This window comes from Nomascus leucogenys, chromosome 21 (genome assembly GCF_006542625.1).
Source record: "Nomascus leucogenys isolate Asia chromosome 21, Asia_NLE_v1, whole genome shotgun sequence".
In the NCBI taxonomy this organism is placed as follows: Eukaryota; Metazoa; Chordata; class Mammalia; order Primates; family Hylobatidae; genus Nomascus; species Nomascus leucogenys.
The window spans coordinates 67,560,372-67,583,254 of NC_044401.1; the positions used below are offsets into that span (position 1 = coordinate 67,560,372).

At 39.3% G+C, this 22,883-nt stretch overlaps 1 protein-coding gene across 1 annotated transcript in view; it reads left to right on the plus strand.

The window, feature by feature from the left end:
• The window catches only part of SHQ1 (SHQ1, H/ACA ribonucleoprotein assembly factor), a 104,759-nt gene that overhangs the window by 2,242 nt on the left and 79,634 nt on the right, over positions 1 to 22,883 (plus strand). Inside the window, exons 2-6 of the mRNA XM_030801568.1 lie at positions 2,132 to 2,196; positions 4,140 to 4,262; positions 5,343 to 5,497; positions 14,329 to 14,441; positions 22,501 to 22,628. Of these exons, the coding sequence (XP_030657428.1) occupies positions 2,132 to 2,196; positions 4,140 to 4,262; positions 5,343 to 5,497; positions 14,329 to 14,441; positions 22,501 to 22,628 (584 nt within the window). The remainder of the gene's footprint in view (positions 1 to 2,131; positions 2,197 to 4,139; positions 4,263 to 5,342; positions 5,498 to 14,328; positions 14,442 to 22,500; positions 22,629 to 22,883) is intronic.

A 22,883-nucleotide genomic window follows, 5' to 3' on the forward strand; every position in this document is an offset into this window, starting at 1 on the left:
ATGGAGAGTGTAGCTGGGGAGGCACCATGCAAGCGAATGTGATTTCCTGTGCAGTAAGAATTTAACTCTAGGCGGGGCGCGGTGGCTCACGCCTGTAATCCCAGCACTTTGGGAGGCCGAGGCGGGTGGATCACGAGGTCAGGAGATCGAGACCACGGTGAAACCCCATCTCTACTAAAAATACAAAAAATTAGCTGGACGCGGTGGTGGGCGCCTGTAGTCCCAGCTACTCTGGAGGCTGAGGCAGGAGAATGGCATGAACCCGGGAGGCGGAGCTTGCAGTGAGCCGAGATCGTGCCACTGCACTCCAGCCTGGGCGACAGCGAGACTCCGTCTCAAAAAAAAAAAAAAAAAAAGAATTTAACTCTAGGCTTATAGAGTTTAGGGGAAGGGAGCTGGTAATAATAGCTCGCATTTTCTGAATGCTCACCTATTGTGCCAGCCACTAAGCTCTTTGCATTATCATTTCATGCTCATAGTAACGCTTGGATCGTTGCTGTTATTTCCCCCCTTTACAGAAGAGGGATTTATGATTCTTGAAGAATAATTAACTTGTACAAAGAAGGTTGTTACACATCTGGTAAATGGCAGATCTAGGAGTTAATTCACATTCTGACACTAAAGTTAGCATTTGTAACCATTATAACAAACTCATCCGTAAACTGACCCGTTATTCTGGCTTAGAGGGATTTTCATTCTGAAAATGTATTGAAGCTTGATGAAACCTTGGGATTAAAGGTCCTGGGCCTTTTGGGGCTGTCAGGTGTTTTTGTTTTTAATCATATTTAGTAGGAAACAAGAGAGAGGCCCATGGAAGGAAAGGAAGCTCAAATTTCAAGTTTGGAATGATATAGAGTGGGCCTGATATGCCCTTCTGATAAGTCTAAATTATCTAGGCAACATCAGGCAGCCGTAGACGCTTTTTAAAATAGAAAAGTGACAATTAGATTCCTGTTTTAGAAAAATTATTTTGGGGCCTCAGTGGAAGACTGATTGAACTACGGTAAGACTGGAAGCAGGGAAATCACTTCATTTCTTTTTTCTTTTTTTTTCTTTTTTTTTTTTTTTGACACAGAATCTCACTCTGTCGCCCAGGCTGGAGTGCAGTGGCAAATGATCTTGGCTCACCGCAACCTCCCCCTCCTGGGTTCAAGTGATTCTTCTGCCTCAGCCTCCTGAGTAGCTGGGGTTACAGGCATGCACCACTATGCCTGGCTAATTTTGTATTTTTAGTAGAGATAGGGTTTTCCATGTTGGCCATGCTGGTCTTGAACTCCTGACCTAAGGTTACCGACCCGCCTCGGCCTCCCAAAGTGCTAGGATTACAGGCGTAAGCCGCCGCACCCAGCCAATCACTTCATTTCTTTTAGTGCAAAAGAGGGGTAAATCCCCACATAATAATGATGAGATTTGACACTTCTGCTTTCTGCTTTTTTTTTAAAGTAGTAATTTGCCTGATAAAATCAGCTGGTTTTATGTTTCTTTATTGTTTCCCATTGAGTATCCCTTATCTGTACAGATTGCGTGTCCCTTATCTGAAATTTCAGATTTTCTAGAGTTTTGGAATGTTTGTGCATACATAATGAAATATCTTGGGGATGGAACTCCAGTTTAAACACAAAATTTATTTGTTTTATATACACCTTATACACATAGCCAGAAGGTAGCTTTATATAATATTTTTAATACTTTTGTGTATGCAACCAAATTTTGACTGCTTTTTGACTGTGACTCATCACATGAGGTCAAGTGTGGAGTTTTCCACTTTGTGGTGTCGTGTTGGTGCTCAAAAAGTTTCAGATTTTGGAGCATTTCAGATTTTCAGATTAGGGATACTCAGCTTGTATTATAACAATAGTGTTAACAACTATTTATTATGGCTTTTCTTTTTCAGTATCTTTTATTGGTGACTATGGGTATTCAAATAGAAAGATGAGTCATCTCTAATTTCTACTTTCTTAGTTGGGGAAAGAATCTAACTTATTTAGTTTATTAAAATGTGAAAGAAATACTGAGGAACTTCTTAAAAAAAGATTGATATATTTTGATGGTTAAATGTTTATAAGTATGGATGGCCACTTATGTTACGTTATAATTTAAGGACTTCATGAGACCTGTGTTAAATCTGCAGATTAACCCTTCCTGGAAGAATTGTAGAAAATGGAAGTGAGCAAGGATCCTATGATGCAGATAAAGGTATTGTCTTTGGAATTTTTGTTAGTTTATTTCTTGCGATTTTTCACATTATTTACATAATAATCTTTCAAGATACCTTGGGGACCTTTCGATGTCTTTCAAATACAATCTGTTCCTTTCATTCTTTCTTGTTTCTTAGTGTCTAGTGCCTGTTATTGATGTTCCCCGCCCCCCTCCCCCAAGTCTTTTAAAGTATTTCACGATGTTCTTCAAAGTAAAGTTAACTACTTTGGTTCTGTTTCCTAGAGTACTTACCCTACATTTAGTAGACATTTAAAAGTAAAAATTAGAACGTGAAATGATTGATCATAAAAAATGTAGATGACTTATGAGCTTATGAATGGAATCTTTCTGGTATAATTTTCAAACTTGAGTTTCAGTAACAGGTAGGTGAGAGAGAAACTATGCATGGGTGGCATTTAAAGGCTAATTGAATTTTCTCCTCATGATTGATAAGCCCTTCATTTCAGCTAGCCATGAACCCATTTATTTTTCCTTTATAGAAGCCACTGGCTTCCTTTGTCATCGGATTTAGAATACGTTGTGTACTCTTGTGTACTTTATTCAATGATTATTGACCTCAGTGAACTAGGCTAAGGGTAGGGTATGGGGGGGGGGTGGGTTAAATGACAGAGATCTAACCCATAATGCAGTGTAATTAATGTGTAATGAAGTATAGTGAAACTGCCTTTCTAGGTAGTAAACCTGCTTTTAGTTATAGGTAAGTTGCATATTGAAACAAAATTATTAAATTTTAAAAGTACACAGGAGTTAAGATTGTGTATGCGGAGATATTTGGGCTGAGTTGTAGTTGATATGTTGGAATTCAGTTCAGTACACTGAAAGAGGCAAAATGTTTTAAAATGTAAAAGTGCTAAATAATGTAGTAAGTTCCCAGGGAAGCCTAAATAAGATTGATAAACTCAGTCAAGGAAAGAAAAGAAGTACATAGAATTTGAGTCTGCCATAGGCTTTAAGGATAGATCTCCTGACATGCCAGAAAACCTTATTAAGCCTTAATTGTTGTATCTAAGATTCTGTGTGTTTTTAAAACTGTTGCCATTCTCCATTGGATTAGGTATTATGATTTTTTCCTCCTTTTCCAGAAGTCTAATTAGTAACTCCTGGTTAATTCTAAGCTATTACCTTCTTAGGCCATTGATTTTTAGAAGTTTTAACTTGGATTTTTAATATTATCAGTAGGTGAAGGTCATACTGTATAAGACTAAAGTATTCTGTAGCTTTAACAGATTAATAATTTTTTTTTTTTTTTTTTGAGACAGAATCTCGCTCTGTTGCCCAGGCTGGAGTGCAGTGGCGCGATCTCGGCTCACAGCAACCTCTTCCTCCCAGGTTCAAGCGATTCTCCTGCCTCAGCGTCCCGTGTAGCTGGGACTACAGGCACACGTGCCACCACTGCCAGCTAATTTTTGTATTTTTTAGTAGAGATGGGGTTTCACCGTGTTGGCCAGGATGGTGTTGATCTCTTGACCTCGTGATCCGCCCGCCTCGGCCTCCCGAAGTGCTGGGATTACAGGCGTGAGCCACTGTACCCAGCCAGATTAATAATTTTTTATAGAAATGACAGCTTCTGAAAAACCCTTGTTAAGAACTTTTTTCTATCTTGACTTGTATTCACCAAATCTATGCGGGCATAGTTTTAGAGCTCTGTAAAATAGAATTATGTTTTACCAAGACATGTATTTCTCAGATATATTTGTGAAGTCTTTGACTATTTTATTTTTTTCTTTTAATTAAAAAGATTTTATTATTATTCTCTGTAGAGATGGGGTCTTGCTATGTTGCCCAGGCTGGTCTTGAACTCCTGGGCTAAAATGATCCTCCTGCCTCAGACTGCCAGAGTACTGGGATTACTGGTGTGAACTATTGTGCCCAGCTTTTTAAATATTTTAATCTAAGCATAAAACAATTTTATCTTTAAGGAATTTTTACCATTCGCCTGCCCAAAGAAACTCCTGGCCAGCATTTTGAGGGGCTGAACATGTTAACTGCTCTTCTGGCACCAAGAAAATCCAGGACAGCAAAACCACTTGTGGAAGAAATAGGTATGTTTATTGCAGTTGGGAGGAAATTAAGATAAAGAGAAATATTTGGAATGCTGTGTATTTGTAGGGGAAATGGGATATAGTGAATAGGAAATCGAAGAAAATATTTCAGGTATAAGGTGGTCATGTGAAACCGTATGAAAATAGCTTCTTTGGTGATATAATTAAGACATTAAAAATCCTATTGAACCAGATCACTCACATTTTTGGACCAATTGAAACAGCATTCTGTGGTTGGCAAAATATTAGAATCTTGAGCCAAGATCAGAAGTATACAGTTCAGTGAGTTACATAAAACAGGGGTCCCCAACCCTCAGGTTGCAGACCAGTACTGATCCATGGCCCGTTAGGAACCTGGCTGCACAACAGGAGGTGAGCGGAGGGCCAGGAGTATTACTGCCTGAGCTCTGGCTCCTGTCAGATCAGATTAGATTCTCATAGGAGCATGAACTTACTGTGAACTGTGCCTGCGAAGGGTCTAGGTCGTGTGCTCCCTATGAGAATCTAAAGCCTGATAATCTAAGGTGGAACAGTTTCATCCCCCAAAACTATCTCTTTACCTCTTTGATCTGTGGAAAAGTTGTCTTCCACAAATCCAATCTCTGCTGCCAAAAAGTTTGGGAACCACCGATGTAAAGTGAACACCACCTCTGTCAAGAAATGGAGCATTTCCAACACCTGAAGAATACCATCCTGTATTCTCCATTACTTTGCCCTCTCTCCAGGGTAACCACTATCCTCTGTTTTGGCTGTTTTTGCATTGCATATATAGGTCATACAGGATGTGTTCTTTTTGTCTGGCTGCTTTCACTTAACATTATTTTTGTGAGATTTATTCATATTCTAGCTGAGATTTGTTTGCTTTCATTGCTATGTAATATTCCATTGTATGAATGTACCACATTTTTGGTTCTTTTTCTTTTTTTTTGCTATCACGAATAGTGGAGGTATGAATATTGTTTTGGTACATTTGGTACATGTCTTTTGGTACATCTATGTGGGCATTTTTTCCTATACTTTTTCTTCCCCTAGTTGTACTTAAATCCAATACTTAAAAAAATTAAAATTTAACACATTCAGGTGCTTCTGAGATTTCTGAGGAAGTAGTTGACGATGAAGAGTTTGATTGGGAAATTGAGCAGACACCCTATGAAGAGGTATCAGAAAGTGCTTTGAATCCGCAGTGCCACTATGGATTTGGAAACTTACGATCAGGAGTGTTGCAGCGGTTACAGGTATGTTGTCTTTCTGAAAGATCTTGATCTATAGGGTTTTTCCATTTGGATATTTTAATTTCAGTTATGCTTACACTTGGTAGTTTTTAAAAATAATATTACAGGAGGTGATTGTATTTAAAGCACTTAGCACAGCTAAAGTACATAGATGTTCATTCCCTTCCATTTCATTGGCTGTTCTGCCTAACTGTACTGCTCTTACAGACACCCCGTGGCTTTCTTTTTTCTCCCCTTTATTCAGTATTCTAGACATGAAGTTTCCCAAGCACAAAACAGAACTCCTCTCTCATACTTCCTGCAAAGCTTTATGTTTTATACTTCTGAAAAATGAGATCATGTACTTACGGCATGATGTCTCTTCTGTATATAAATGAAATAGAATGTTCCTGGTGAGAATGAGATTGTGTGTTTTGATCAAATTGTCTAATTCTTGGTGTATAGTAGGCACCGTTGTCTATTCTTTTTTTTTTTTGTGAGATGGAGTCTTACCCTGTCACCAAGGCTGGAGTGCAGTGCAGTGGCATGATCTCGGCTGATGGCAGCCTCTGCCTCTAGGGTTCAAGCAATCCTTCTGCCTCAGCCTCCTGAGTGGGTGGGATTACAGGTGCCCACCACCACGCCTGGCTAGTTTTTTATATTTTTAGTGGAGATGGGGTTTTACCATGTTGGTCAGGATGGTCTCAAACTCAAGTGATTTGCCTGCCTTAGCCTCCGAAAGTTCTGGGATTATAGGCATGAGCCACTATGACCAGCCCATTGTTTATTTATTCTTTTTTTTTTTTTTTTTTTTTTTTTTTTTTTTTTAAGACAGAGTCTTACTTTGCTGGAGTGCAGTGGCACGATCTTGGCTCACTGCAACCTCTGCCTCCTGGGTCCATCCGATTCTCCTGCCTCAGCCTCCCAAGTAAGTGGGATTACAGGCGCCCATCACCACGCCTGGCTAATTTTTCTATTTTTAGTAGAGACAGAGTTTTGCCATGTTGGCCGAATTAGCCGGATGTGGTGGTGCGTGTAATCCCAGCAGTTTGGGAGGCCGAGGCGGGCAGATCACGAGGTCAGGAGATCGCAGCCATCCTGGCTAACACGGTGAAATCCTGTCTCTACTAAAAATACAAAAAATTAGCCAGGCATGGTGGCACCCGCCTGTAATCCCAGCTACTCGGGAGGCTGAGGCAGGAGAAACTCTTGAACCTGGGAAGCGGAGGTTGCAGTGAGCTGAGATCGTGTCACTGCACTCCAGCCTGGGCAAGAGTGAGACTCTGTCTCAAAAAACAAACAAAACAAAACAAAACAAAACCTGTTTAGAATGTGGTTTATTATCTTAAGACATATTTGAATTTACCAAGGAGAGGGAAAAGACCTAGGTTCTGGTCCCGCTCCTACCTCTGTTTAGATTTGGGATACCAGGCCAGTTATTTGACCACAAGTTAAGTTTTGTCTCCTCTTTGGAATGTGGGGATAAATTTGCCCACCTACTTTATAAGGCTGGCTGGAAAATTTAAAAAGATAATGCATGTGAAAACTCTTTGGAAAGTGTAGAATGCTGTAAAGACTCCTGCCTTTGAAAAATATAAAATGCTCTCAAAATTCCTTAAAGGGAACAAAACTGAGATTTACTTAGGAGCAAATAATGCTAGTGAAATAGCGTTCCTTCTAAAAACTTAGGTGTTTTTCTGCTCAGTTGTGGTCTGCCCATATTCTCTGCTTGATCACAATCGCTGGTCATCTCAGAGGTAATTAGAATAGAGTCAGTTTTGTCTGTAGCAGGAACTACAGTGAATGGCCCTCAATTGTTGGCCAAGAGATAGTTTGTGGTCAGGCTGTTTTGGGCTTGACAATCTAATGCTATACACGAATGATAATAAATGTCACACAGGCTAAGTACGGATTTTACATTTAGATTAGAAGTGCTTCTTGAAGCCAGGGATTTGTTACTTAATCGTTGCTGCTGTTTACGGAAAATCCTTTTGAAAGCTTTCTGACAGGTTGCTGAGATGTTGTAGGAATGCCATAATGTGAGCCTAGAATGAGTCCCTTTTAGGCCAGAAATTCTTGTATCTTGAAAATGTTCACTTAATAATTTAGGGTTTTTTTTTTTTTTTTAAGCTGCTCTACTTTCTGTCTTTTTGGATGTCTTAACTAATGTATCAAATACCTAGATATCTATTACTTAGGTTAAAAACATTAAACATTAACCAATATAGTTGACTCCTGTCTAATCCCTTTTTGTTTACATCCCTCTGTTTCCCATCAGAAATAAACCACTGTGGATGGGTGCGGTGGCTCACACCTGTAATTACAGCACTTTGGGAGGCTGAGGCAGGCAGGTCAGGAGTTTGAGACCAGTCTAGCCAACATGGCAAAACCCTGTCTCTGCTTAAAAATACAAAAATTAGCTGATCGTGGTGGTGCATGCCTGTAATCCCAGCCATTTGGGAGGCTGGCAGGAGAATCGCTTGAACCCAGGAGGCAGAGGTTGCAGGGAGCCGAGATTGCACCACTACACTCCATCCAGTCTGGGTGACAGGGTGAGACTACATCTCAAAAAAATAAAAAAAGAAATGAACCACTGAATTTAATGTTTATTTTTCTAAGCATTTAAAATGGCTTAATTGTCTAAAATCATTAAACTCTTCTTCAAATTTTAATTGCATGAGCATTGCTTTTCTAAACAATTTGAATGCATATTCCCTAACGTAGGGGAAAAACAGCTGAGCATTTGGGAAAACTCTAAGAGTTTTATAACATAAATAGTATACTACTTGTAGTACAGGTTTATAACCCCATATGTGCAATACTGGGATCACACAAAGTTCTGAAAACTAAAAGTTAAAATATTTAATTTGGTGGCAAAACTTAACCTGAACCGATACAGGTTTTTAAATCCCACTTAGTGTACATATTCAAAAATTTCCTGTAGAAGTAGTGTTTGGATATGGGCGCTGTCCCAGACATCTTAGAGGGTATTACATAAAATATGGTGTGCCCTCCATGTTACCTTTCTAAACTCTGAAAGAGTGAATCCTGAAGCTCACCTTGCTCCAGGGTATTTGGATAGCACTGTGCTGAGCACTTTGTGTGCAGCAACCAGACTTTTAGAAATCAAGTGTAAACCCAAGATTCCAAAAATTCAAATGTATCCTCTTGAAGATATTAAGGTAGATAGGTTTTATGAAATATTGCCGCAGAAATCTTGCATAATTGGTTAATTACTTACAGAGTTCTTCTTCATTCACAGCTGCTATTTATGGCAGCCGTAACAAGTGGTTCAAAACTGAGTGATCATGTAAGGTTAATAACATGACCCTATTTCTATGAGTAAAGCAGCTGGGAGAAAGTGAAATGATGATCACAGTTAAGAGATTTTAGAACATCTTTTCTAATTTAAAATGATTTTGAAAACTTCACCATTTTCTCAAATAGTATTTTCTCACAAGTTTATTTTTTCTCGTTCTGCCTGTAGATGAAGAGATCTCCATACAGCTTCATTGACTACTCATATGAGTATTTTTACAGTTTTTTCCTCCCCCATAGATGAAAAATGGCTTTGTTTCTAATACTAAAAGCAGTACAGATTTATTATAAAAATATAATACAAAGAAGAAAGTAAAAAAATTATTCATAATTTCAACACTCACTGATCTTTTCTTCATTGAATAATTTAGCCCTTTACGGAAGTCTTTCATATTTTTTTGCCTCCAACTTTTTAGACAGGATTTGCTTGTAAACGTCTATATTTTATACTGATAATAAGAAAATAAAATATTTTTGCCGAAACAAATTCTCTTTGAACATTCCTCCCTCCACTCCCCATACACAGCGATATATTCTTCCTACCCCTAGTCTTTTTTTCCTTTCTGAAATTGCCGCCAGCCACCAGTATGCCTTTGGAAAACTGCCCTAGCTGCTCAAAGTCAGGACTTCACAACAAGCTTCTGGCAGTGGTGGCTGCCAGCAGCAACAATCCTAGAATCTCTGGGCGCCAACCCAGCAAGCTCCTGGGACTGCTGCTGCCAGCGCCGCAGGACGCCAGGCTTGCTGGCCCTTGTCCTTCTTTTGGCTACACGGGGACCTGAGGCCATTGTTTCCAGGAGACCCTCTAGCCAGATGTGTTCATTGTTCTTTATTTTCTTTCTGGATTGTCTCTGCCTAACCTGTGCCTAACTTCCATAAACTTAATTTAAATCCTACCTGACCTTTTCTTGGCAATGTTTATCTTTAAATAGCTCTAATAACTAGTGGCCATAGCAGTTGTTTAAAAGAAAAAGGAACCTTTTTTTCCTGCTGTAGTTGAACACTTCTCATCCTCTTTCTTCCCTTTGGTTGATTAATGGCTTCTACTTCTAAACCCCAAGCTACCTTTGCGTTTAGTTTGTTTCTGTTTCTTTTTAGAGTCCAGTTCGAGTGGGGCTGCTGCATGTGACTGTGCATAGAACAAGCCTGGGTGGGGGTTGCACTGCTCTGAACACTCGTGTTCTGCTGTGTACGTGTTGCATGACTATAGTGGAGGCCCTGAATCTGGAGGCCAGGGGGAAGAGGAGAGGAAAAAGAGCTGCTCTTTTTTTTTTTTTTTTTGAGATGGAGTCTCGCTTTGTTGCCCAGGCTGGAGTGCAGTGGCGTGATCTCGGCTCACTGCAAGCTCCGCCTCCTGGGTTCACCACATTCTCCTGCCTCAGCCTCTCCAGTAGCTGGGACTACAGGTGCCCGCCACCACACCCGGCTAATTTTTTGTATTTTTAGTAGAGACGGGGTTTCACCGTGTTAGCCAGGATGGTCTCGATCTCCTGACCCCGTGATCCGCCCGCCTTTGCCTCCCAAAGTGCTGGGATTACAGGCGTGAGCCACAATGCCCGGCCAAGAGCTGCTTTCTTATTGGTCAGTTCTCCTTCCCATGAGAGTAGAGACCTGGTCTGTGTGTTTATTACTGGATTTCCACTTTGGCACCCAGAACAGTTTCTACTCCATAGCAGGCCCTCTAGCACTATTTGCAGAATAGATGATTTAATATTGGACACCAGGCACAGTGATGGGGATACAGTGAAGAAGATGATAGATGAGATCTCCACCCTCAGAGAACATACTAGTGAGGAGATGGACAGTAATTATGTAAACACATAGCAAGTAAACAGGATAATGACAGATAGTTACAGGTAAAGGGAAAGGATGGGGTGAGGTGAAAGACTGGGGGTACTACTTTGGCTAGGATGCCCAGAGAAGACTCCTTTGAGAAGGTGACATTTGCACTGAGTTCTCAATGATGAGAAGGGTACTATAAGTGCAAAGGCTCAGGATTGGAATTGATTGACATTATCTAGAAATGGAAAGAATAGTGAGTGGCTTGAGCGTATCTGAGCCAGAAGAGGACAGTGAACATGGGGTTGAAGAACAACAAGATGGCTAGATTGTGCAGAGCTGTGCTCACAGTCTGGGGCTACGCTCAGCGCAGTTAGAGTTTTTAAATTTCTGGGGTTATGTCGGTCCATTTACCCTCTGAAATCTAGAGTTATCTACAGAGACTCACACGTTATACCCCATTTATGACTTTATTTCTGGTCAAGGTGAAATAATGAAGCAGAACATGTAAGTCTGTGTTTTAAAATTGCTATTAGCAAGTGAGGAAATGGAAGTGGAGGGGAGGCTTTGTACTCAGTAGGAAGTTTGCCAGTGAGTAACAGGGAGCAGCAGTGGAAGAGGGAGACAGAGAGAAAGGAGACCGACATTATTGAATGTATTGAGGCCTCTGCTTGTTCCTTACTTGTATTATCTCATCTAATCCTCACAACAGCCTGTAGTACAGAAAACTGTCCCCTTCCCCAAAAAAATGTCCTTGTGCTTCTCCCCAGAATATGTTACATTATGTTGCAAAAGGTATTTTGCAGATTTGGTTATGATGAGGATGTTGAGATGGGGAGAGTATCCTGGATACTCTGTCTCAAAAAAAAAAAAAAAAAAAGAAGCTGATAGAGGAATGGTATTATGATGTGGGGCTGCAAACCAAGGAGTGAGGATAGCTTCTAAGATGGAATGGACAAACAGTCTCTCCTAGAACCTCTAGAAAGGAGTGCAGCCCTTGATTTTAGCTCAGGGAGACTGATTTTGGTCTTCTGACTTCCAGAACTGTAAGATAATAAATGTGCATTGTGTTAAGCCCAAGTTTGTGCAAATTTGTTATAGCACAGGAAGCAAAGAGGAAACTAATACCTAGTGCTGTGATGGAGATGTTACTGGACTTGACAGTAAGAGAGCTGAGGTTCAGAGAGTCTGCATGATTACACTGGAGCTGAGATGTAGATCCAGAACTTTTTGAGCACCAGCATGACACTCAAAGGAAAATACTGTGTAATAGTATTTCAATAGGATATAGTGTAATATATTCTAATTCTCCAAAAAGTAAATTGCAAAGGAACTTTTGGAATGTAAATTTTTATAAGTTTGGAGACAGCCAGTAATCTGGTTTTTGCCCAGAGTGTTTGTACTTGACAACATTAAGATGTTCTGGATGTTCCAGTGACTTCTTTTTTTTTGAGACGGAGTCTTGCTCTGTCACCCAAGCTGGAGTGCAGTGGCACGATCTCATCTCACTGCAACCTCCACCTTCTGGGTTCAAAGAATTCTCCTGCCTCAGCCTCCTGAGTAGCTGGGATTACAGGTGCATGCCACCACACCTGGCTAATTTTTGTATTTTTTAGTAGAGACGGGGTTTCACGGGGTTTCGCCATGTTGGCCAGACTGGTCTCGACCTCCTGACCTCAGGCGATCCGCCCGCCTTGGCCTCCCAAAGTGCTGGGATTACAGGCATGAGCCACTGGGCCCAGCCTGTTCCAGTGACTTCTAAAAAGGCCTCTGGACCCTTTTTATTATATTAGTATGTGCTTAGATGAAATATTATTGATACTACTTAAGCTAAATGGATTGTGATAGGAATGAGAGAATTTTAAAATTATTATACAGAAATTTTGATTGTTTGGAGAGGCTCTATCCTATCTCTAACTGATTCAGCATTGCTCACGTTTGTTGCGGTGGTTTTTGCATTACAGCCATCAACTTTTAAACCTGCCTTTTAGGCACCAACCTATAAGTCTGTTTATAAATGTCTTAACAGTTTGCTTTCTCAACTCTCTAAGTTATTTCCCTTTTTTTTCTTTTCAGCTAATATTCTTTAAGCTTCTTCGAGTTTCTGTACTTCTCGCTTGTGGTTGGTAGCAGGAGTAGTGAGACAGAAGAAAAAAAAAGACACAGTTTTAGGAGTATTTCACATTGTATAAGGTTTCTTTGCTTCGCAATTCTGATGGAAAGAATAAAGACCATATGGCATCCTAGGCAGTTTTCCTAATGTCCATTTATTCTGTAGGATTTGGCTTGGGAAACATATTCCATATCAGTATGTATGCATCTAGGCAAAGGCAATGACGGGAAAACTGATTCTTAGGATTCGACTTTTACATTTTTCAATGGAAAGTCATATACTGTGCATCAAAATTGCCCATAAAAATTCTATCTATCTATCTGTCTGTCTGTCTGTCTATCTATCTATCTATCTATCTATCTATCTATCTATCTATCTATCTATCTATATCTCTGATAGAGTCTGGCTCTGTTGTCGAGGCTGGAGTGCAGTGGCATGATCTTGGCTCACTGCAGCCTCCATCTCCTGAGCTCAAGCCATCCTCCCACCTCAGCCTCCCAAGTAGCTGGGACTACAAGCGTGAGCCACCACGCCTGGCTAATTTTTGTATTTTTTGTAGAGATGGGGTTTCTCCATGTTGCCCAGGATGGTTCGAACTCCTGGGCTCAAGCAGTCTGCCCGCCTTGGCCTCCCAAAGTGCTGGGATTACAGGAGTGCGCCACCACGCCCAGCTTGTATGTAGTCTTTTACAGGATCTGAAATCTGAAGTGGTCCAAAATCCAAAACTTTTTGAGCACAAACATGGAACTCAAAGGAAATACTCTTTGGAGCATTTCGCATTTGGGATTATTGGAATAGGGCTGCTTAACTGGTATAATGCAAGTATTCCAAAATTTAGAAATATTCAAGATCCAAAACACTCTGTTCCCAAGCATTTCGTATAAGGGATATTCAATCTGTATGGTAATGCTTCTTTAGACCAGCTGAGCTAGACTGTAGGAAGAAAGAAGAGACTTGTGTAGATATCTGAAAATCCAGCCACTCTACGTTTAATAACTTTCAAATCTCTAGGTGTAAATGGGGAAATGGATGTTGAGTTAAATGTTCCTGCTTGCTTGTAGGGATTTATTCCATTCTGTTTTTTTTTTTTTGAGACGGAGTCTCGCTCTGTCATCCAGGCTGGAGTGTGCAGTGGTGCAATCTCGGCTCACTGCAAGCTCCGCCTCCCGGGTTCACACCATTCTCCTGCCTCAGCCTCTCCGAGTAGCTGGGACTACAGGCGCCCGCCACCACGCCTGGCTAATTTTTTGTATTTTTAGTAGAGACGGGGTTTCATCGTGGTCTCGATCCGCTGACCTCGTGATCCGCCCTCCTCGGCCTCCCAAAGTGCTGGGATTACAAGCGTGAGCCACCGCGCCCGGCCCCATTCTGTTTTTTATGTTAAACTTCTATAGCCTTAATGTCTGTCAGTCAGCTTGTTTGTTGTAAGGATTAAATGAGATAATTTATGACAAAGATCTCACAGGCCCTACCAAGTAGTAGATGCTTAAACATTTGTTGGATTTGAATCTAAATGTCACAGGTGGCATCATCGTTTACTGATCAGTTAGGTTCTTCCTGTGCTTTGACATTTTGTACAATATTTGAGTTTTAAATGCTAAAAATAGGAGACAGCAATTATTCTTTCTTTTCTGGGTGTCCTCAGGATGAATTGAGTGATGTTATTGATATTAAGGATCCAGATTTCACCCCTGCAGCTGAACGAAGACAGAAGCGCCTGGCCGCTGAGCTGGCCAAGTTTGATCCTGATCATTATCTGTGAGTAATGAGATTTTTGAGGATTAAATAATTTACTTGACATTTATTTTAAAACTTTTGAGTGTCTTTTAAACTCTGCTAGGGATGTGCGTTTTGGATTCCAGAAATTATTGATGACTGAAGACCTTAATGGACGTTTGAATTAACCTACAACGGTTGTACCTCTGTAATCTTTGTAAGATGTTGCCTCTTATATCTCAAGTTGTTCATCTTAGCAACAGAGAACTCTTCTAACATACTTTTTAGTTTTTTTCTTGCCAGGCTTAAAAAGATAATACTGAATTCATGAGACTATTACACTTCTTTTAAGTAAACTTTTGGTTGTGATTAATGGTGTGCATAAATGAAAATATGTTTCAATTTCTTTAAGAATTTAAATGTACCTGTACCACATTTCTTGGCTGATCCCAGGATCTTCCTAATACTTTCATCTGCTAGCCCTTGTAATCAGTGATATGTTTCCAATGAACAATTAATTATTCTTTGGTAGAGAATAAATAGAATCTAATTTGAAGTTTTGCTGTATTTCCCACTGGCATTAATTGTGTTTTTGGCTATAATGTATCTCCATCAGGCTTAAATTTGCATGAAGAACTTACCTAATTAACAGATAGGTACATGATGACTTGAGAGATTGTGATACCTCCCACTGGCCAGGATAGCAGCATTTCTTCCAAGGATTTTCGCTTGACCTCTCTTTGACATGTGGCTCTACTAGGATGCATGGAGAATGAGGGTTTTATGTTGATGTAGACCTTAATTATTAATTCTGGGTCAAGATTTTCTAAACTGTTACATATGTAGTTATGATCATCATATCTCCTTATATTGGTATAGTACCTGCAGCTTATAAAGTGCAGTCATGTGATTATTCAGTTTTCACAACAGATGAGGAGAGGAGTTTAAGGGACTTGCTCAAGGTCACACTACTACTAAGTGGCTTGGCCAAGACTTGAAAAGAGTCTCTCCATTTGTCATTTTGTATATCCGTTTCATGGACACTATTTCAGTTTAACTGCTGTAGCTCTTGTGATTAACATTCTATCTCCTGTGACACAGTAGGATACTAATTGGAATGGTAGGGATATATCTTGTGATGTGCAAATGGAATGAGTGATGTGTAATGATAAATAGTTGAACTGTTCAACATCCTAAGGGAAACTGGGTAAGAGCAGGGTATGTTACATTTTGGAGGACATCTGAGAGATTCAACTCCATTTACATTGCTATTTCTAATTACTTTTATCTCTCCAATTGTGGTTTTAAAGGTCCACTGAAGAGTAATTTGAAGAAACCCATTTAAAATTATGCTGAATATTTAAAGTGGAAATTTCATTGTCAGCAAATTTCTCAGGCTAGCATAAAAACAGAATGAGCTTTACAAGACTGAAATTTCAAGTGGGAGGGAGCTTAATTAGAAGAACTGCCTATCTCCTCTCTTCTAAAACTAGAAGAATAACTATGGCCTGAGAGAATTAGGAAATTGGAATTTATAGTTAGCAGTGTGATATTATAAGCAGCCCGTATTTTTCTCCATCTTCTGTGTGTCTTTATCCAGAAGCTCATTTTCTTTAATACTATGCGTGAAATATTCTTTCCACTTCTCAAAGAACAGTTCTTACAGGAATGGTTTAAATTTAGTTATGGGCTAAGTGAGGAGAGTGGGAGTCATGAGGTAAAGATTCTTTGTGACTTTTCTGATAGCAGTAAGACTTTGGCTCAGTGTAATTTTTGTGTTACTTACTACTCACTATTTATATTAGCTGACTGACTCACCCAAATGTATTAATATTAAATGAAATGCAACTAAAATTCTTTTAAATTTTTATTTAAAAATTCTTTTTAGCTCAGTGCTTTTTTTTCTTGTTGTTAGTGGTTAAAACAGTGGAGAAAAAAAGCCTCACTTTTAATTACTATCTACCATGCAGATAATACATTGTAATATACACATGTAATACATAATGTGTATAATATTAGCATAATATTACCTGACTCACCCAAATGTATTAATATTAAATGAAATGCACCTAAAATTCTTTTAAATTTTTAATTAAAATTTTTTTTAGCTCAGTGCTTTTTTTTTTTGTTTTTGTTAGTGGTTAAAAGAGTGGAGAAAAAAAGGCTCACTTTAAATTACTATCACAATGCAGATAATACATTGTAATATACACATGTAATGCATAATGTATATAATATTAGCATAATTAATAATGTATATAATATTAGCATAATATTACCTATTTGTAAGTTGTTTGACTTGTCTTTACAAGTCATAGTGTTTCCTCATGTTGTCAGGATTTGGGGGGCTTTAGGAATTTTAATTTCAGCCTAAGCAGAGCACAGTGAAGTCAGTTGATTGTAAAGAAAAATTTATACATTTCAAAGGCACATATATGATTTTAGATTGTTATTTAAAAGTCTTTTATTGTAAAATCTGGATGTTATTGTGGTATAATCTTTTTTTTTTTTTTTTTTTTTTGGCATGTTTTGCAGCCCACTATAGTGCTGGGCATATAATAGATGATCCATAAATGTTTATTGTTTTTTATTATCCATTTCTTACTTGTAATTCCTTTGGGGTATTATTTTTACACTAAAATATGTTGACAGCATCTTGAAGCATTTCTGAATAGTCATTCCTCATTGCTTATTATTATAGCCAAGTATTCATATTTCTCTTGCTGAAGGTGTTTGGTTTTCTTCTTCCCAAATAGTTTTTTAATTGTTGGCATACATTTTACAGTAACCAGTTCATAAAATCTTGCCTATTTCTTTGGGAGAAAACATAAGAATCTAGTCGGTATTCTAAACATCTGTGAGATAAGAAAAGGGACAAAAATGATCTTATACCATTTGTTGTACCATTTTAAATTGCGATAATTTTTCATTACTCTGAATTTGTGAAAAAAGATGGTATATTAATTAAGTTCTTGGGTTTATTGAGTAGATATTAAGACAACAAATAGTAATTGGAAGGCTGGGAGCAAGATCACCTGCTTCTGAGGTGGCTCTCAATTCAAAACACAGAACTTGAGAAAAAGCATTAGAATACAATTTTATGTATCCCTTCTTTCATTTATGTATTTATTTGTTCAACAAATATTTGTCTGAATGAACTACATGCTAAGCAGTGTCACAGATACCAAGGACACCGTGGTGCATATGCAAGATCTCAATCTCTATGTTGTCCATGGGGCTTCCATTGTAGTGGAGGAAGTAGGCACTATTTTTATTGTAATTAAGTGCTATGAAGAAGAAGCATATTGAAGAGAGTGACTGGGCATCCCACTGGCTTGACTCCTCTGTTCAACATGTCAAAAATTGAACTCATCCTTTTACCTCTAAAGTCTTAGTGAGTTTTCTAACTTGGTTGATGCCCCATTTTTCACTCCAGTCACCCAGGTTAGAAAGCGGGGATTCATCTTTGCCTTCTTTCTTATCCCACACATTCAATCAATCCTGAAGTTGTACCATTTATCTCTGTAGTATTTTTTTTTTTTTTTTCACTTCATCAATTTCTGGCCCTCATCTGTGTCTGGTTTAGTGCAGCACTCACTAACTGCCTAACTGGCATCCGTGCTTCTAGTCTGGACTTCTTCAGATCCATCAACCATGAACCATTAGTATGATATCTTATGTGCTGAAAATGAAAATCTGCTTAACTCTGTCCTTGGTGCTCTTCTGCTTAAAGTACCTAACTCCTTTGTGTGTCATTGCAATTTCCCTGTGATCTGGGCCCTGCCTTCCTCTGTAGCTTCACTTTTGCCACTCCCTGCTCATGTTTTATACCGCAGCAATAATGAATGTTTGCATTTCCCCACCTGTACCACATGGCTTTTCTCTCTCTCTTTTTTTTTTTTGAGACAGAGTCTTGCTCTGTTGCCCATGCTGGAGTGCAGTGGTGCGATCTTGGCTCACCACAGCCTCTGCCTCCTGGGTTCAAGTGATACTCCTGCCTCAGCCTCCTGAGTAGCTTAGATTACAGGTGTGCACCACCATGCCCAGCTAACTTGTATTTTTAATAGAGACCGGGGTTTCACCATTTTGGCCAGGCTGGTCTCGAACTCCTGACCTCAAGTGATCCACATGCCTTGGCCTCCCAAAGTGTTGGGATTACAGACGTGAGCCACCACGCCCAGCCCACACTGCTTCTCATATATTTCCTTTTATCATGGTATCCCTTTGCCATTTATTTCCCCTGACCCCACATTGCCTGAATAGTGGTTGCTTATCTCTTCAGACTGGGCTCATTGTTTCTTCCATGCACTCGCCCTGTTAGACTGGCTTAGGAAGCCCACCTCAGTGCTTCCCTATTACAGTTTGTCTTGTTTTTACCACATTGTTTTATAATGTTCTGTGTTTGTGTACATGGTTCTCGTTAAATTGTGGAGTCCTTAAGGGCAGGAAGTGAGTTTTACAGATCTTCATCTTCATCTTCCTGATGATGCACGTAGAGGGCATTCAGTGAATGCTTGTTCAATTAGTGACCTTAAGAGTCTTGAAAAAGGCTGGGCGCGGTGGCTCACACCTGTAATCCCAGCACTTTGGGAGGCCAGGGCGGGCGGATCACGAGGTCAGGAGATCGAGACCATCCTGGCTAACACGGTGAAACCCCATCTCTACTAAAAATACAAAAAAATTAGCTGGGCGTAGTGACGGGCACCTGTAGTCCCAGCTACTTGGGAGGCTGAGGCAGGAGAATGGCGTGAACCCGGGAGGCGGAGCTTGCAGTGAGCCGAGATTGCGCCACTGCACTCCAGCCTGGGCGACAGAGCGAGACACTGTCTTGAAAAAAAAAAAAGTCTTGAAAAAAAATTGAGCTCTCAGATGAAAAAACAGACATCAAAACTTGAAAGTAATTTATTATGAAAAGTAAAACATAAGTCGCCGTCAGCGCTTATTCATGAAACTCTTAATTCATGGACAATGTCAAGCATAGACCACAGTTCAGATTACTAGGACTGTATTAGTGAAATTTTACTCAAAATAGTCAAACATTTTGGAGGTGTTTTTGGTGGGGAGGCGTATGGAGGTGGTAGAAATGCTGTGTTACCAAGCCAGTTTTCTTTTTCCCTTCATCGTGGTCCCTTGGGGAGGAAAACAGCATCTTTTCAGATAGGCTCCTCTACTCTTGCCTTTGGTGCCCTCCATGCTGCGGTGTCCAAGGCCCTTTTCCCTTTGGTGCCCTCCACGCTGCGGTGTCCAAGGCCCTTTTCTCTCACTGCGCCAGTTCTTCCTGGGCAGTTTTATCCTCTTCTTGGTTTAGATGCTTATGACTCTCATATCTCTGTCTTGAGCATCAGACTTGTATGTCCACCTACCTATTGGATTGGTCTGTTTGTAAATCCTAAAAAAAGGCATGTCAAACTCAACCCATCCCAAGCAGGAGTCATTATTTCTCCCTCATGTCTGTTAGCTTCCCTTCTATGTCCCTGTCTCAACGAAGGACACTGTTGTCCACTGAGTTGTGGAGGCCAGAATTCTCAGTGTCATTTTTCACTCCTTGAGCTCTTCATTCCCTGCATCCTGAGGGTTCTGTCATCTACATATAGGTCAGATTCATCCACTTTGCTCTGTGTCCACTGCCACTCTCTTGTTCTAGGCCACCATTATGTCTGCTTCTCCAGGTTTCTCCCTTTAAATAATTTTCCAGGCTGCAATAAGAGTGATGTTTCTAAACCATGCTAATGTCATTCCCCTAAGTAAAAAGCTTTTAAGTGTTTAGTTGGTAAGGATCATCTTTGAGATTTTTTAAACATGGCTTACAAGGTGGTTGCCGCTGTATTATGTTCAGCTTCTTTCAACTTTTTTTCCCTTAAATGTGCCTTCTTGTTTTCTAGCCTTCGCCAACCAGTTTTTCATTACAGAATACCCTGTCCCACCCCTCTTCATCTTGTTAACTGTTCATTATCATTCAACCATTGGTTTAGATATTATATCCTCCAGGGTCCTTGCCTGTCATTCTAATTTATTTTGCCCTAGAATCTTGTACTGCTGATATGTCATAGCATTTTGCTATATTGTAATTGCTTGACTCTCCCATGGGATTGTAAGTTGTGTGAGGGCCAGGACTGTCTGTGTCTTGTCCGCAGTGGAACTCCAGTGCCTAACATGGATCATGGAACATGGCACAATGTCAGTACTTTCTGTTGAATGAATGACTTATTTAGCATTTTAGCCATTTATTGTTATTGTTTATACCTTTGAAATCTATTTCCTAGAAAAAAGCTCACGTTCTGATTTGTGGATGAGTTTATAGTAGAACTTCAATTCAAAAGAGTTCCTTCACTTTAAGCAGATAGAGATAGCTAATAAGAAAATAGGCTTAGCAGGATTAGTTTATGAAGCAGCTATTTTGTCCTAGTCTCATGTGTCTGTGCACCTGTCAGAAATTGTTACTGAGAATTCCTATTTCAAGGTATTAGCTGTTCAGTTTTGTCTAATATGTACTTTATTTCCTCATATATAAAAATGGAATATTTATGTTGGTTAAGAGCTTGGAGTCTGGAATAAGAGTTCAGTACGTCTACATCTTAGCTACGCTTTTTACTTGTTCTCTGAACTTGGCCAAGATACAAAACTTTTCTGATCCTCAGTTTCTACCTTTGTAAAATGAGAGTATTGATAGTACCCCATGCCCATAGTGATGGTGTGAGGATTCAAAGAAATAATGGATGCAAAGCTTTTAGTGCAGTGCCTGGAACATACGAAGAACTCTGTAAGTTGTCTGTGATCTTTCTAATTTTTAAATGATTTCAGTGTCTCAGGTGAAAGGGAAGACTGTGTAAAACTATCAGTTAGGAACTGATATAAGGTTATAGTTTACAACTATAAGATTGTAAAACTATCAGAAAATTCAGTGTATCAAAGCAACCAACTCCTTGAGTTTCTAGTTAACTAAAATATAAATAAAATTTTCACCATGAGTTATACTTTGTTAATGCTTTTCCCAAGAATACCAATTTCCAACTTTGAATGCAAGATAGAATCATTTCTGAATAAGTGTCCTGCAAGAGTGAGAGGTGTATTTTGAATGTGGCTGTTATTTTTCTAGTTAAAACAGGAATGTAGAGTGCAGGAAAATTAGCTTTCTGTTCTCTACAAATGTTGCTTTTATCTTCTTCAGTAGTTTAAGGAACTGTTAAAATTAGTATCTTAAAATAGTTTGTATCTTGGTAGAAAATATGAGTTCACATGCCAAAAATGGTGTGTGTGTGTGTGTGTGTGTGTGTTTGTGTTTGTGTGTATAGCCCCTTTTAGCCTCTTTGTGGAGATGCAGTATCCTGAATTTCCTACTCATCTGCTTGTTTTTCTTTGCTGGTTGAGTTCAAAAATTTTTTCCCTTATTGAAATTTTACTAAAGTCTGTGGTACTTGCATACCTAGCACAAGTGCTAGATTTCAGTCCAGTGTGTCTTCAGATTTGCTTCATTTCACATCATTGAATATGGAATGGGACTTCAGGGTAGGACCAGTCTTCTATGTACCTTCTTTTTAAAGAGATCAGAGGTTGGACACAGTGGGTGAAGCCTGTAATCCCATCACACCTTGGGAGGCTGCGGTGGGAGGATCACTTGAGGCCGAGAGTCTAAGACCTGTCTGGGCAAGGAAGCAAGACCCCGTTTCTATAAAAAAATGGAAATTAGCCAGGCACAGTAGCATGTGCCTGTAGTCATAGCTACTTGAGAAGCTGAGACAGGAGGATTGCTTGACCCCAGGAGTTTGAGGGTGCAGTGAGCTGTGATCATGTTACTACTGTACTCTAGCCTGAATGACAGAGTGAGACCTATCTCTTTTTAAAAAAGTTTAAAAAAAAAAAAAAGAGATCAGAAATGTTATATATCCCTTTAGTCAGATACTTACTTTTGTTTTATGGTAAGTAACTTATGTTTGTGGTTAGTAACTACAAAGAAAGTAAATATAGTGTTCAATCTTTCCTTGAAATGTACTTTGAATTAAAAATCTGTATTTCTAGTACAAATATGAGTTAAGATAAAATGTTAAAAAGTAAAAGCCAGTGAAATCCTGTAGAGTAAGTTCTTTCAGTGTTTTTTTCCTAGAGCTGACTTTTTTGAAGACGAGGCGATTGAACAGATTTTGAAGTATAATCCTTGGTGGACTGATAAATATTCAAAAATGATGGCCTTTTTGGAAAAGAGTCAGGAGCAAGAAAATCATGCTACATTAGGTAAGAAACTCAAATTCGGCTAATTTGTTTCATTTTAAAATCTCATGGTGTACCACGTTTACTGCCTTCCATATTATTAAGCATATAGTTGTAATTGCCTTATAATGTTAAAATATGAGTTTGAATTGCTAATTTTGGAAATGACTTCTTTGCCCCTGACTGGAAAATGCCACTAAATAATTAGGCTTATTTGTGTTGGAAAATTCTTTTGAAGTATGTTTTCCTTTAGAATCATTGGAGTTCTTTTAAATTAAT